Source organism: Saccopteryx leptura, chromosome 1 (genome assembly GCF_036850995.1).
Source record: "Saccopteryx leptura isolate mSacLep1 chromosome 1, mSacLep1_pri_phased_curated, whole genome shotgun sequence".
NCBI classification, from domain to species: Eukaryota; Metazoa; Chordata; class Mammalia; order Chiroptera; family Emballonuridae; genus Saccopteryx; species Saccopteryx leptura.
Window position 1 is genome coordinate 134,119,914 of NC_089503.1, and position 13,107 is coordinate 134,133,020.

A 13,107-nucleotide genomic window follows, 5' to 3' on the forward strand; every position below is an offset into this window, starting at 1 on the left:
TAACCCAAGATTATGTTTTAAATGTTCTAAAAATTAATAGGAACTGTTTTTTTTTTTTTAGTTTTAGTGTAAAACAAAAGAATATTCTGCTCTTTTGTCTGAAATTTTGTAACTAGAATATAAGACTAAACTTCTAATTAGAACTTCAAAATGTTTATGTCTATACCAAAAAAAAATGCAAATAAAATTTAAGCATTTTTAGAATATAGAAATGTACACTAAAGGCAGATATTTAATAATTATATTATGAAAACCCATGAAACTTAAAATGTCAAGCATAAATTACAACTGAACGTTAAAAAACAACAATACATATTTAAGCTAAGGCAGCCAATGAGGTTTGACCTAAATCTCAAGTAATAATACCAACAGCAGGTACAGTGCCTACTATTGTCAGGCATTTCTTATTTACTAGTTATTTTATTCTTTCAAATTCCTGTATTGACCTTTTAAAATCGATATTGTGTCCATCTTATGTTAAGGAAACTGAAGCTAAAAACGTCTGTCATTTCTCTAATGTAACTCAGCTAGCTATCAAGGAATAAAATCATGATTTAACTTCCAGGTCTGTTTGCCTCCAAAGCTTTGAGACCCCACTAAAATCTCCTTCAACTATAGCAAGGAGGTTCCAAGGGAAATCTGTACAAATCTCAGGCAGATTAATGTGTTTATGAGGGTAAATGCTGTAGATTTAACCACTCAAATTAAATGCCATCTGGAGCCTTTTACCCTACTTGGTACAAGTATCCTACATGTATTACTGCCAAATCTGGCCTTGGACAAGAATTCAATGATTTTCCCTTCTCAATACCATCAATAAGCATTATGCACATTGTAATACCAATGAGGAAATATAGCTAGTTGCTTCTAAAGCATCATTTAAAAACTGCTAATAATTTAGATTCTTTCCATTTAGATTAAAAAAAAAAATGAAGAATCTGTTAACCCAATTTGCTAAATGGATTTAAAGAAATCAATATCCTTTTCCTGACATCCATATCCATCTTCATAATAATCATCGCAGAGATACAGTGGTTATTTGTATAGTTTTCTATACAATCACTTATAAAGCCTGATCCTTACTAGTCTTTTTATTGTTATTTTAATTTATTCGAGTAAAAAAAAAACAACAACCCAAAAAAACAAACCCTCAAGAAAGAAGAAAACAGGGGAAGACATCATGACTTTTCAGTATAACCCGAAAACATTGGTTGGTTCGAACAGGTATATGTAGAAAGAACGGCTGGTAATAAAACATAACCCAAAGCTATGCTTCAGACTTATTCATTCATACTCAAGAGATATCAAACTACCTAGTAGCCGTGTGATACAAGCTGTCACAATTCCAGTTCAGACTTAGGTTCACTTACGGGGACCTTCAGATCAGCTGCTCCAACTCAGTTTACAGCTCATGTGGATGTGACTTATTCGTGTCCTTGTTATCAAGCAGAAGGGTCACTTTACAACCTTTACCAAGAGAGAGATTCCTCCCTCCGGCCCTGTTAGGCTAATCCTTTTTCATCTATAAAAAGCCACATGAGTTTAGCACTCATTCAGAAATGAATGGGTTAATAAAAATGAGTGGCTAGACATTAAAAGTTTAAGCAACAGCTTCATCTGAGTTAAAATTTTTTAATGTTAAAAAGTTAAAAAATTAATCAATCAGCCATAAGGCATAAACACTACTACAATGACTACATTTTCAAAAAGTCTTTTCTCACTTAACCTAGATTGCACTTCAACCAAATGAACCCAACTCCCATACTAAACTTGTAAATTAACATAAAGTCTAATTTAGGTTTCCTTGACAAATGAGGATTAAAAAAAAATCCCTCTTATGTGGTACCTTTAAAAGAAAGGAATCATTCTGAGCAATTATTGTGACCTAAAGTCTTCCTTTTTTTAAATCTTAAAATGTAGATAAATTAATTACTTGACAGTTGTCATGTATAATTGTTAGATACCATGTTAACTTTTAAGACAGGTCTCATCATTAAGAAGTATGGATTTGGGGGGAAAAGTGTAGCTGCTAGGGTTCATTTGGCTGAAAAAGTACAGTCCAATCAACTTGAAAACATAAGCAAATACTTGCATATCTCTTTAGGTGCCTTTGGGTCATGCTCTTTCTTGTACTACACAAAATTAACCAGAGAAGAGAATTAAGAGCTCAGGCCCACTGTAGAATGGTCCCATTCAGCAGGTAGGCCAATGGAGATACTCAGCTTCATCTACTGCTATTATGAATCAAATTATGAAAGCACAACTTATATTTTAAAAATTTGATAAATTAAGAATTAGTTCTCCAGGTAGAACAATGGCACCTAATGTCATAGCAGGTAGTAGGAGAGCACTAACCAACCATTTTGATGAGGAGTCATACCAAATTTAGAAATGAGGCCCAGATGGAAAAAAAAAATTCAGATCTGATCACTAGTGTTCAAATGGGTAGGTCGGCGTGCTTATGGGTAGGTTAGTGCCTGCAGACAGTGACTGGAGAGTCCTTTTTATTTTGTTTATTTGAACGTAACTGTTCACCTAAAAACAAAGCTAGCTATATAAGCACTGCCAACAATAAGGAAAGTGACGGGTATGCTATGGTATTTTTAAAAACTGCACGAGAAAAAAACAGGTGGGACAAAAACTAGGGTAAGCTGAAAAAAAAAAAAGCATTACTTTAAAAAATATGTGCACATAAACAGAGAAAATGGTATAACCTTCCTGACCTTGTAAACAGATGGCCAAAAATTAAATAGTATCCTTAAGAAGCAACTATTACTAATTGTCACACAAACTTTCCAGTCCTTACTCACTGAATCCCTCCGCCATTTGCATCCAACATGGGCATGCCTCCTTTCCTATCCTCTCAGCCAATACTCATGAAAAACATACATCATCAATTATTTCCTTACACAGCCAAAGACAAAGACAGGAATATCAAAAAAGTAAAACAAAACACAACACTCTACCTTGCTTTACAGCTGTCAGGCTGAAGGTTACTTTTCAGCTCCCAAAACTCCATTAATCACCAAGACCAGTACTTTGGCACATACGGCACAAATGCCCCATTGAAGCATCACTGCAACTAAATGACCTTAGAAAACTGGACTTTTCTCTCCAAGACTCAAGGAAATAAAGGTAAAGATCAAAATGAATTTTCTAACTTTGCTGGCGTTTCTTCTGGACAGGTACAGCCAAGTGAACACATAAAGGCTCAGTTTTGACACGGTACCCTGACACCTAAATAAATGAGGGCTGAGGTTCCAAGTTCAGTTTGAGTGCAGTAGGTGGTGACATCCAAGAGATTGCACTGACCTCCAGCGACTCTTATTTCTAAACGGGAATCCCAAGAATACCCTTAAACATGCAATGCCAATAGACCAGACCGGGTTTCTGCTGCAAGGGCAAAGTGTCACGAGTCTCTGCTCCTGCCACCCCCGAAAAAAATCACTGTATCCTGGAGGTACTGCATTCAAACTATGTAAAAGCTACTTTTGCAAAATGTTTAATTTATCTGTAACGAATATAAGAGAGCGGGAAGGCACAGACTCAGGAACCTCCCTTGAAGAGAGCAGAACCGCCAACATGCATTAAGTGTAACAAATCTCTGTACATATATCCCGGGGCCAATCAACCGACCAGGGCACTCGGTGAGAGCAAGCAGGGGCTTACCTTGTTGGAGGCCATCTCACTGACGGAGTGCCTGGTCTGCAGGGTCTCTAGCTGGTCCAGACACCAGTCCAGCTCCTCCAGGGTCTCGCTGGCCAGTTTCTGGTAGGCCTCCTCTGCGAAGAGATAGGGAAAGGGGGACTCAGTTCTCAAGAGCTTCACGGGGCTGCCAGCGAGTTCAAAGGGGGCCATCCTGCCATACCCCGCCATGCTCGGATGCCCGGTGCCCACACATGAGGGCTGCTCCTTCATATTGCCGAGCCGGGCACCGCGAGGGGGGCCGAGGCTCTGCGAGCGGGGCAGCCGGCCTCGGGAAAGCACGATCTCTCCAGGTTGGCGTCTCAGTTCAGCGTCCAGGGAGGGCGCGCAAAGTGCGGCAAGCCAACTTTTGCACGGAGACACGGACAAAAACCCCACGATGCGACTTTGAGACGGTGCGGCGGGCCAGAGTCCTAGTCCTTGAGGATGACGAAGGGGGTGGCGCGTGCGCCTCGGGACCCGCCCCACGGAGGGAGCGTCTGGTCCACCGCCCGATCTCCCCCGTGGCCAGCCGCGAGTCGCGTCTCCGCGCCGCCCCGCCTGCTGAGCCTCCACTCAAAGCGAATGAATCAGCCGCGGCCGGGTGCGCGGCCACCACGTTTCCTGTTTTCTTTCTCAACTCCTCGGGCGGCGGGCGCAGCGCCGCTCCATCGCCGCGGCTTTCCGGGAACACTCCCCCTCGCGCCCCTCACAGCACCCCCCCAACTCCCTTACAAGAAGATTCCGAATTGCCTAAGCCTGCCCAGCCCCCCGCGCCGCGCGCTTCCCCGCAGCCTCTGCTCCGGGCACCCCGCTGCTTCGCCGTGGCATCACCCCGCACAGCCCGGCGCCTCTCGCTTTGAAGCTGAGCCGGAGAGGCGCGGGAGCGAGCGAGTGTGACTGTGGGGCTGTTGTGGGTCTGCGCGAGGGGAGCGGCGGAAAACCCGGCGTGGAGCGCCCGCCACCCGCCAGCTGCCTGGGGTCGCGCTGGCCGCGGGGCTCCAGCGAAACCTGGCGCGCACGCGCGCGGCCGCGCACCTGCCCCGCGGGGACCCCGAGCCCCCGCGGAGCCGCTGCCCCTCCCGGTAGCCCCGATTGCTATAGCCTCATCGTTTCCACCACAGCTGCTTCCTGGGAGGTTTTGCGGGAGAGCCTGACGGGCTGCACACACAAGGTTAATTAGGACCCGCGCAACTGTTTCTGAAGGTTTGGGTTTTAGGGTTTTGAGCCTTCGTTTCTGAGGGTTTAGGATTTACCTACTTCAGTGGGACAGAGAGGTTGTGGGAATAAAATATTTTACCAAGATTCAGTCCCTTTCAGTACCCAGCCCCTGCTAAGTACCAGACTCTAAATTTTGGAGCGGACATAAGCAAACAGAAACATGCAATGTTGTGGGCTGGAACGCTTTAAAAGTCTCAGATTTGTCAATATGCTGTAATTTAACATTCAGAATTGTCTAAGAGTTATCTTAAAGCAACAGCACTGTGAATACCCCTCATAGTATGGGCAATTTACACATGCCCTGCATAGGTGATCCAGTCGTCTGTGGAATTGCAAATCAGAGACTAGAATGGTCTTGTGATGCCAAGGGAAAAAGTCTGGAAGGGTGTTTCTATTTACCATGCGCAGAATAAACTACAAATGTGATAAAATGAAAAGACCATATACAAAGGCTTCATATGAAAGCCTGTTCTATTCACAAAAGCTGATCCTGGGGACCATGGGGACTCCTCATAAACAGATCAATTGGGAGAACCTCACTATATTAGCATGCGGATAAGCAAACCTCTCAGAGGGGGAAATATCTAAACTCCCAAGAGTCTACCTTATAAAACTTTGTTATTTTCCATTAGAAAGAATACACTGAAAAGCTTACATGAAGTTGTTGAGATGGCTTTTCTTTGTCTTGGCATCTACGGGTACTAAAGAAGACATTCTGCCCTTGAAATTTAGGCTCTGTAAGTGATCAGTGGCAAAACAAAGAAGTTCACAGACTGAATCTTAGGCTCCTGGGATTTTCCAGGTAGTTTTTATATAACATTTTGAAAAAGTTGGAATAACTTTCAAAGTATTTGTTACATGTACCACATGGCTCATTGTTATCAAGGATTCTTCTTGAACTGTTGCTGTTCACTTTGAGAACTCTAGGTTTAAATTTGTCTCTTTTATTCTACTGTTGTTTTTCTTCCACACCATTCTCTGTAGATATGTAATTGAGGTGAACAACTGCCTAAACTTTACCAGGTGAGTTATAAAATATAAGACAGGAAATTTTATCTCTAACAAAAGGAACAACCTTAAAGATAGTTTTAAATAGTAAGTATAAAGTATTTTATCTATACAGCTGTGCCCTGATTATAAGAATATAAGCCCTGGCCGGTTGGCTGAGCGGTAGAGCGTCGGCCTGGCGTGCGGGGTACCCGGGTTCGATTCCCGGCCAGGGCACATAGGAGAAGCGCCCATTTGCTTCTCCATCCCCCCTCCTTCCTCTCTGTCTCTCTCTTCCCCTCCCGCAGCCAAGGCTCCACTGGAGCAAAGATGGCCCGGGCGCTGGGAATGGCTCCTTGGCCTCTGTCCCAGGCGCTAGAGTGGCTCTGGTCGCGGCAGAGCGACGCCCCAGAGGGGCAGAGCATCGCCTCTGGTGGGCGTGCTGGGTGGATCCCCCTCGGGCGCATGCGGGAGTCTGTCTGACCGTCTCTCCCCGTTTCCAGCTTCAGAAAAATACAAAAAAAAAAAAAAAAAGAATATAAAAATATAACATGCTTGTTATAAAAATTGAAACATTACACCGATGTAGAAAGTCCCTTGTAATCCCATATCCTTAAGATCATAAACAATAGTTAAGCCTATGACCATAACACATTTTCATTGTTCTTAATATATTCCATAGGCCAGCACAGCAGTACCTAGTTGTGATGGTAGTACATCTACTATATAGTTTTGTTTTTACTCTTTTCATCTCTCTACTATATTAAATAGAGATATAGGCAGTTTTAAGAAAAAAATGGCTTATTTTGGGTTATTTGTCCATTGTTAGCATATCCAATGGGTTAAAAGTGAAAACCATTGTGTGTAGGCTTTTTTTACTGTCATCTTTCCAGTCACTGGTTATGTCGGAAGCCAGGAACCCCCTCTCCATTCTGCTAAGTCTTGGCTTTCCATGTTCCTCTTCCCTGTACTTCAATTCTCTCAGAGTCTGAGCTCCCATGTAAGTAATTCCCTCCCATCTTCATCAACTTTCAAAGCTTCTCAGAAATACAGGCCTTAGGCCTAACAGGATGTAGTACCACATATTATATTTCAGAGTTTATTTTTTTATAGTAATATAAATGTAATTCAGGGAAGTTCCAACACTTCAAAACATTATGCACTTGGATACAGGACTTGCTCTTAAGAAGGCAGTACAGGGATGATAGGGACAACTTGTTTCCGATCTACTTTACATCAAAGTCATAGATAAGCTATTTTTATGATGAAAATTTGGGTGCAATCATAATGTGCTATATAGATGTATTTTAAGTTCTAACATCTTCTATATATGCTGTATAACTCTGGAGAATGAAAAAAAAGAACAATACATCTACTTACCAATATGTAAGAAAATAATTACTAATAACAGTAAAGAACAGTTTGTTCTATAAAACTGTTGCTCAAATAAAGTATTATTGTTGATATTAGCATACAGCTAATACCACTTTTTCCAAATTCCTAGCTTTATAGGCAATAGGGCTAACCACAGTTTTTCAGGATCATTATTAAAGCTTAACTTTCAGGAATTTTGACCCCAAATGTTCTAAGAAATTGAGTAACTGACCTTTTCATCCCTAGTAAAAAGCCTCAATGTGGAGTTGCCAGCTATCCTACAGGAAATTGAAACAGCACACCAAACGACACACCTAAATGTCACTGACAGCAGGACACAGTGAGCTCATTTCATTTTGGATTTTACCAAAAACACAGACTGTATCTATTAATAAAATACTTTTCTCACCAGAAAGTAGTATTCACTGTGGCACTACTTGAAAATATATGAAAACTCTTCTATTTAACTGTCCAAAACCTTGCTAAATCAAGGAACTACAAGGAGAAAAAACTCCCAACCAACAACTGTTGGCAAAATTCCATAAAAGCTGGGAGAGAGCTATAGAACAGAAACTGAGAAATAACTTGAGCCTTCGGATGTCCCCTCTAATAGCAACACTGGTTTTCTTCAGGGCACCCTTGAACTATGTAACACCCGTGGTTCTATTCAGGATCTTCTGTGAACAAACAGTTCTCAATTCTTGCAGGCCAGCACTTGGCTTCCGTCATTGTGATGCGATCAAGGGTTCCCCTGACACACGGCCTGAACTGGTGCCAGGGGCTCCAGGAGAAGGTGCTGAAGCAGCAGCTTTCCTTTGCAAAGGGAAACAGGAATCGCCTCAGAGCCACAGCAGTTAGCTAGGGGTTGAGGTCGTTTTCTTGTGAAATGTTTAGCAATTACTCTTACCCACTACTTAAGCAATGCTGACCATTGAGGTAAAAGGATCCATTCTACGTGATGTGTAACTGTGTAGATGTTGGTTTCTTTGCCAATACTTGAATGACTAAAGATCTGTATAACTTTGTCATAATTCCTAGATAGGCCTATTGATGTCAATGAAGAGAACAGATGCAAAAAAATCACACACTATAAACACCATTTGCTTACACTTAATTAAAAAATAGATATAAACCTTAACAGCTGATTTGGATTTTTCTTAAAAACAAAAACAAAAAACACCACTTCATTAAACAGCTCCTAAGAGCAAACAAACACTTATATTCCTAACCAGTTCCAGCTTGCCCTCTCCTAATTCCCACCAAAATTTCCTCTTTGTTCCTAAGGATGGAGTTGATGGTGTCTGAAGTAGGCAAAACTGGAGAAAAATGATTTCTCCTTAACCTTGTATTGCTTCAAGCTAGTCACTCCCTGAGTTCACTACAATAAAAGACTTGTGCTGGTTCGTTCTAACTTTTGCTGACATTTCTTTCCCTCCATGCATTTTATCTGATGGGAAATACATGAAGGAGTTGGAATCACTCTCAGTGTATACATGTAACAGGTTTAAGCAGAGCTTGCCAATGGCAAGCTGCTCTCATGTCCCAAGTGTATTTCTGGCATCAAAGTTCTTGTTCTGAAGTATTTTAAAATCTTATGAAATATATAAAATTTCACTTACTACTTCAGAAATCCTCCAAAGGGAAGATATGTGTAATTTTGTGAGCCTTTCTTTTTTTTCTTTTACCTTCTCACTATCATTTTTCTCTAGTGGTCTGCCTAAGGCTCTAGTAGAACTGTGAAAGAAATGCAAGATTGGATTTCAATGACTTCTAGTACCATTAGTAGTCAACTTCTAGTAGCATCCGTAATTTATTTAGCACCAACTATGTGTCATGTTCTTAACATAGTCTGTAAAAACAAGATGATTAAAAGAGGGTGTCCCTTATCCAAGGAAAGCCTAGAGTGCGGGAGTGGAGCGAATTTACTCTACTGTATACTAGAAAGCATTCTGAAAGGAAAAAACACATGGGCTAGGGGAAATCAAAAAAAGCTATTTCAATCAGACTGGGACAGACACAGAGTGGGAGAAGGCTGAGTCCTAACGAATGAAACAGGAGGTAAGAGGTTGAGAAAGATTTTTTTTCAATTTGAATTTTATTTTATTAATTGAATTTATTGGCATGACATGGTTCACAAAACCATAGCGTTTTCAAGAGTACAACTCAATAAAATACCATCTTCATCCCACATGGTGTGCCCTCTGCCCCAAGCAAAGTCACTTTATGTCAGTGGTTCTCAAAGTGTGCGCCAGGGTGCTCTGGTGCGCCCTAGAAGATTTCCAGGTGCGCCCTATGGTATTCCAGAGAGCTATGTGCCTGTTGGGGACCAAAAAACCACCAGGGTTTTTGGAGTTTAGATTTTGGGGGACAGAGGTGTGGGGAATTGGCTGTAAGTTAACAGTCTGCCCAACCCCCTACCTCACTTGCCTGATTAGGTTGCAAAAGACTGTTAAACTGTGGTGCTAGATTGTTTACACTACCCCCCATGTTCCCTGGAAAGATTGGAGGCAAGTTTCTTCTATCCTTTGTTTGGTGTAAAGTTAAGATGGTATATATGGTGGGGGTTTTCTGCACTTGGTAAAATTCTTGGGTTGCCTTGAAAACATGAGCAAAGATCTCATTGATTTGCTAATGGCCCACTTTGTCCTATAAATAAAGCAAGATGCAGTTTTTGGGCACACTTTGTTCTTGCCAGCAGCAATCACAGGGCACTCTCGACCCTGTATTTTCTTAATTCCACACCATTCCCATTCGGGACCTGGAATTACTATCTGTGCTGGTTCATGACATGTGCCCAGATATAAAAATAAATAGTTACTCTATTATACCATTTCATTATGGAAATACTGCTCTTTTTGTTAACACATCATTACTATATTTATTATTAATACATCATTATATTATTTTAGATAAATACACCCAAATAAAATGGATAGATTTCTCAAAAAGAAGCGTGATTTGAAGAATCCAATTCTGGAAGTGAGCAAAAGTTAAGTGTAAATAAAATAGGACTTGATGGCTGATGGGCAGAATTTAATTTATAGCATTTTCCATCACTTAACACTGAACAATACGATTGGATTAGAAACCCATTCATGGAAGCTTCAAGTGATTTTGGTTTAACATTAACAGAAGAAGAACTGGCAGCCTCTATCCACTGATCGTGGATTGATGATTAAACATAAGGAATTGTCTCTTGAAGCCTTTTGGATTTCTATAAAAGAAGAATATGTGGCAATATCTAAAAAAGATTTGAACATTTTACTACAATTTTCAACATCCTATTTATGTGAATTAGGATTTTCACCCTCAACACAATTAACAGTAAAAAGGAAGGAATTCTTCAATGTATTGACGAGGAAATGAGAGTTTACCTCTCAAATATATGCCCAAACATTGAAGAAATCGCTAGGACACATCAGGCTCATGTTTCTCATAAACACAAGAATGAAAAAACTTAACACATTCACGCCGGGACCTGCCAAATTTACTAAATCTTACTAAGAATGTATCTATATATATAAAAAAATAACTTTTTTTTATTTTTATTTTTTAACTCCTCTTTTTTACAAATTCTAAAAAGCATAACTCAAAAAATGTAACATAAAAATGTTTTTTGCCCTGGCCAGTTGGCTCAGTGGTAGAGCGTCAGCCTGGCGTGCAGAAGTCCCGGGTTCGATTCCCGGCCAGGGCACACAGGAGAAGTGCCCATCTGCTTCTCCACCTCTCCCCCTCTCTTTCCTCTCTGTCTCTCTCTTCCCCTCCTCTGTCTCTCTCTTCCCCTTCCATTGGAGCAAAGATGGCCCGGGCGCTGGGGATGGCTCCTTGGCCTCTGCCCCAGGCGCTAGAGTGGCTCTGGTTGCAACAGAGCGACGCCCCGGAGGGGCAGAGCATCGTCCCCTGGTGGGCAGAGCGTCGCCCCCTGGTGGGCGTGCCAGGTGGATCCTGGTCGGGCGCATGCGGGAGTCTGTCTGACTATCTCTCCCCGTTTCTAGCTTCGGAAAAATACAAAAAAAAAAAAGAATAAGAAAAAAAAAATGTTTTTTAATGTCAGGATAAATTTAATTTTGTTGTATTTATTTCATTTAATTACCATAAAAGCATGCTTGGACTTTATATTTCTTTTCTTTAATATTTGACTTAATTATTATAACATATTTCTCAGAAATCTGTGTATAGTGCGCCTACAATTATTTGTAGGACTTAAATGTGCCCCGACATCAAAAAGTTTGAGAACCACTGCTTTATGTCCTCATACCTGCCACCTTGCCCACCTCCACCTAGCCCCTACCCTCCTTTGTCTCTATTGCCACACTGCTGTCTGTGACTACGTGTTGTGTATATGTGTCTCCTGCCTAATCCCTTCACCTTCTTTCATCCAATCCCCTCTGCCACTCCCCTCCAACAGTTGTCAGTCTATCTCCTGTGTTCATGCCTCTGTTTCTATTTTGTTCATTAGATTCCACATATAAGTGAGATCATATAATATTTATCTTTCTCTGATTGAATAGAAAGGAACTTCCCAATGTGACTTGTGAGGGGATAGACTTCTTGCTCTTAAAAACTATAATTTTCTAGTCACTGAAATTTTAATCATACTGTATTCACTGTAACTGTTTTCACCAGAATTTCTTTCAGGAAAAGCCTGCTTGCAAGAAAGTGTTTGATAAGGCTACATATATAGAAGGTGAGGCTTTAAAAAACCCTGGTTTGAGTGAACTAAATCTGTGTTCACTTCTACATCAGAGAGGGGAAGAATATGTCAGTTGCTTCAGGAGTGTGTGTGTGTGTGTGTGTGTGTAAGAAATCAACTTGGTCTGCGGGGTAATTCCACCCTATAAATCCCCCTCCCCCTCCAATCTTTAATAAAATAACTGAAGGCATAAAATTTGATTTGTTTTAACCCACTGAAGGGACTGGGCTCAGAGGCCAGATTGGCCCAAACTGAAATGTCAGCCTGAGTTGACACAGAAGAGGAGAGGCAAAGAAAGAGGAGAAAGCTTGTGGAACTCGGTGTAAGTGTAGCGAGGGCTTCTGTCCAAGGAACTGGGATTTCAGCCAAGTTTAATCAGACAAGCTGGGTTGGAGACTCCATATGACCTGTGTTTAGCTATAAGCTGTATCATCCCTGGACAAAAACTAGAAGAGTAGAAGGAGGTTCCAATTTCTTTTCTACTACATATATAAGCCATAATTCCTGGCATATCACCTAATCTTTCTTATGCCTTAATTTTCTCACCTGTGGATTGGGGATTATAAAAAGAACCTTGTAGATTATTTTAGTTTAAGTGAGAGAGCATGAGTTAAATAATCTTGTATTGCTCGCCTAATAGATTCTTTTCCAGGCACTGCACTACACGATGGAGATTTAGCAATGAATAAAGTAGTTAAAAGGTCCTACATACTCTCAAAGAGTTTCCATTCTACTGCTTATATGATCTTCTCATATTGAACACCTGCTCTGTGCTAGGTGTTGAGTATGTAGAAGGGAAGGAAATAACTTTGGATTTTAAGAGGCTCATAGCCTAATGAGGAAGACAATTATGGAACAGTATGTATGTAACTTGTCCACTAAAACCAGGCAGTAGGTATACGTAAGCACAAAGCAGAGAAAGGGGACTGGGAAAGTGTCACCTGCTGCTGCCTGTGAGAGATCTAGGAAAGCTTTCTGGAAGAAGGAATGTTAGCCTTGAGTCCCCAAGGATGAACTGAAGAGTTAACTAGGTAAAGAATGGGAGGTAACATTTTGAGATTGAGGGCAAACATGTGCCATTGCCAGCCAGAGAACACTACTTTGTAAGGTTACTTAAATAAGTTAATTTTTAATAAGGCATTTAATAC

At 41.1% G+C, this 13,107-nt stretch overlaps 1 protein-coding gene across 15 annotated transcripts in view; it reads right to left on the bottom strand.

Moving 5' to 3' along the window:
- The window catches only part of PDE4D (phosphodiesterase 4D), a 1,514,231-nt gene that overhangs the window by 50,053 nt on the left and 1,451,071 nt on the right, over positions 1 to 13,107 (bottom strand). For 14 of the 15 annotated variants that reach the window (XM_066375385.1, XM_066375376.1, XM_066375345.1 and 11 more), the window contains one exon: positions 3,670 to 3,782. In XM_066375385.1, coding sequence (XP_066231482.1) covers positions 3,670 to 3,782 — 113 coding nt within the window. Of the gene's footprint in view, positions 1 to 3,669; positions 3,783 to 3,868; positions 4,358 to 13,107 lie in introns of those variants that run through there. The other variant, XM_066375482.1, reaches the window with a different exon arrangement.